The sequence below is a fragment of the Diaphorina citri genome, unplaced genomic scaffold (assembly GCF_000475195.1).
Source record: "Diaphorina citri unplaced genomic scaffold, Diaci psyllid genome assembly version 1.1 scaffold1507, whole genome shotgun sequence".
In the NCBI taxonomy this organism is placed as follows: Eukaryota; Metazoa; Arthropoda; class Insecta; order Hemiptera; family Psyllidae; genus Diaphorina; species Diaphorina citri.
In genome coordinates this window covers 3433-6118 of record NW_007378933.1, presented here as the reverse complement: position 1 = coordinate 6118, position 2686 = coordinate 3433, and the positions used below count along the sequence as shown (strand labels likewise).

At 37.3% G+C, this 2686-nt stretch overlaps 1 protein-coding gene across 1 annotated transcript in view; it reads left to right on the top strand.

Annotated features, from left to right (window-relative positions):
- The window catches only part of LOC103516198 (large neutral amino acids transporter small subunit 1-like), a 39511-nt gene extending 37059 nt beyond the window's left edge, over positions 1–2452 (top strand). The window contains exon 4 of the mRNA XM_017446953.2: positions 2147–2452. Within this exon, the coding sequence (XP_017302442.1) occupies positions 2147–2292 (146 nt within the window). The 3' untranslated portion in view covers positions 2293–2452. The remainder of the gene's footprint in view (positions 1–2146) is intronic.
- The last annotated feature ends 234 nt before the right edge of the window (positions 2453–2686 follow it).

Here is a 2686-nt window from a genome sequence, read left to right as displayed (position 1 = left end):
AAGCAGACAAAAAAAAAAAAAGAAAAAATAATAATAATAATAAAAATAAAAACTTATTAAGACAAGTTCGGACTAAGGACATTAGTATAAGTTTCATTATCATCAGGATGATCGGACATATGAACATCCATTTGATTACTGATTTGAGAAACATTTACTCTATTATTTTTGGCATTGGTATTTTGATTACCCGGTAGAGAACTGAAAGTACTACTCTGAGAACCCTGGCTAGATACTCCAGCAAAGGATACAACATTACCAACTTGCTTATCAGTCTTATTATTCATGGCATGTCTATAAAACATATTAGAAATCTCCTTATCAGAATGGAACTGCTGGGGCTTCGTCATATTTCTCATCTTTTCAAACAGGGGTGGATCAGTCTTGTTTTTCTTGGCAGCTTGATTTGAGCAACTTGTACTCCATTCGAATCGATCTTAGATCCTCCCCAGATCGTATTGTGGGCGTTCATATCCGAGCAGATGATGTACGGCCGAGGTAGTTGACGTTTGATATTGTAGATCTCATCTTTTGTTATCTTACGATCATGTGAAATGTATAAACAACAAACGGTAAGAGGGCAACTTAACACAGGGGATCGAACCCGGGCAGCTACAACTTGTAGCGGACTATTGATAGTTATCTCCTCGGAATGAACCGTTCTATGTATCATAATCATGACACCTCTACATGCTGATAATCCTAGGACATAATCATTACGATACATGGTATAGTTAGAGAAGCCCCCATATTGCCTATTAGGTAACATGTGTGTCTCCTGAATACATACAATAAAAGGTTTAAACTGTTTTAACAAAAGTTTTAGGTATTCCGTATTCCCTACAAATCCTCTCATATTCCACTGTAAAATGGTGGGGCATAGATTATTATTATGCTGGGATGAATTAGACATAAATTCAAAATATTCACTCGGGCAAGAGAAAACCCAAAGGCTCACGAAATCCGAACCCGCAAAGGACCAAAAAATGTAGGGCTAGAAAAGGGTCGAGGGTCGTCTCTTACCGTAGTTTACGTTGAATAGTTGGAATACTTATCACTCGGTACCGAGGCTGGAGTGATCGTTTTGGTAACAGCTTGTGATATACTTCTGAACTCATGGACACTTGGATTAAGACTGACTTGATATTCCGATCGAGACGTATTATAAAAATTTAGGAATTAGGAGGGACAGGGGGTACCAAAAATCGTGAATCCAACAGAGCTATTTACAGTTGCTCAATTGCCGTATTTTGGGGATTGAGCATTTTGCATTTTTTACTCCGCGGAGTGAGCTTTTTTTCGCTCCCCATGGCAAATTTGATGGTGATGTCAAAATCCAGGTTCGAACCCCGGAAATGGCACTTTTTTGTATAAAAGTACTAATTTCTCGAGAAAATCAAATAAGAACCCCTATACTTTATTTCATTTTTGAAATTTGGGGAATCGAATAATCTTTTGTTACGGGGGGGCGAGATTTTTTTCATCCTGAACAAGGGATGCGACATATCAAATTCGTTTAGTTTTAGGTGATGAATAACGTGGCATTAGTTTTTCGTTATCCTTCATTTTAGAGGTCTTGGGTGTAAGGGTATAGTTTTGAACACCCCTTATTCCCAAGACCTCAAAAATGAAATATAACGAAAAACTAATGTCACCGAGTTATTCAGCACCTAAAACTACACGGATTTTTTATTTCACATCCCTTGTTCAGGATGAAAAAAATCTCGTCCCCCGTACTTACCACTTACCAATAATAGCAATAGATTATGTGGTTCACCATGAAATTGGGCGTAGAATTCGAAAATGAAATAAAAAATAGGGGTTCTCATTTGAAATCCGCGAGAAATGATCACTTTTATATAAAAAGTGCCACTTCCGGGGTTCGAACCGGTATTTTGATATCACCATCGAATTCGCCATGGGCTTTTTCTTATCTTTAGAACAAAACAGAACTTCAATATTCTAAGCCGTTCATAAGTTACAAGGTGTTCGGTAGGACTTCTGAGCCATGCTGTATATTGGAATTGACCTCAGGAATCTACTCTAGGATTTTGTTAACGTTTTTCATGTTAACCCTGTAGAAAGTAAAATGCTTTCGTGATTAAACGGAATTCAAAGTAATAATTTTATCTTGGAATCTTTACAGTTGTCATCTTGGCTATCAACTGTTACAGTGTTAATTTGGCTACAGGTGTTCAGAATGTTTTCACATGTGCCAAATTAGTAGCTGTTGCCATAGTAGTTTGTGGAGGAGGATATAAACTATTCCAGGGTAAGAGATATTATTATTAGCGCAGTATCTACTTTAGTTGTATTTTTTTTCTTTTTTAATTGTTTAAATTTTTCAAGTTTATTGTATACTCCAAGCGATTACTCTCGAGGTGGCCGCGGGGACGTCATGAATTTCATTTCCGACCCAAATTTTAGTCAGGTAGTAGGTATACCACAAGTTCACTCCCGATCATGTTCATATCAACACCGAGTTCACTCCCGTAATTAGGGTAGCCAACTTTTTTCCGACTTTACGGGACAAATCGGAAAAATGGTTTAAAAACTATATCTAGTACCTATTTATATACTTTCTTTTTCTCTCTATTTATACGCACAAAAAGGATGCATACGAGGGTCCATGGGATGCAAGAACCAACTGATTGTTGATTCCGTCATCCTTAAACAAGTTGAGACG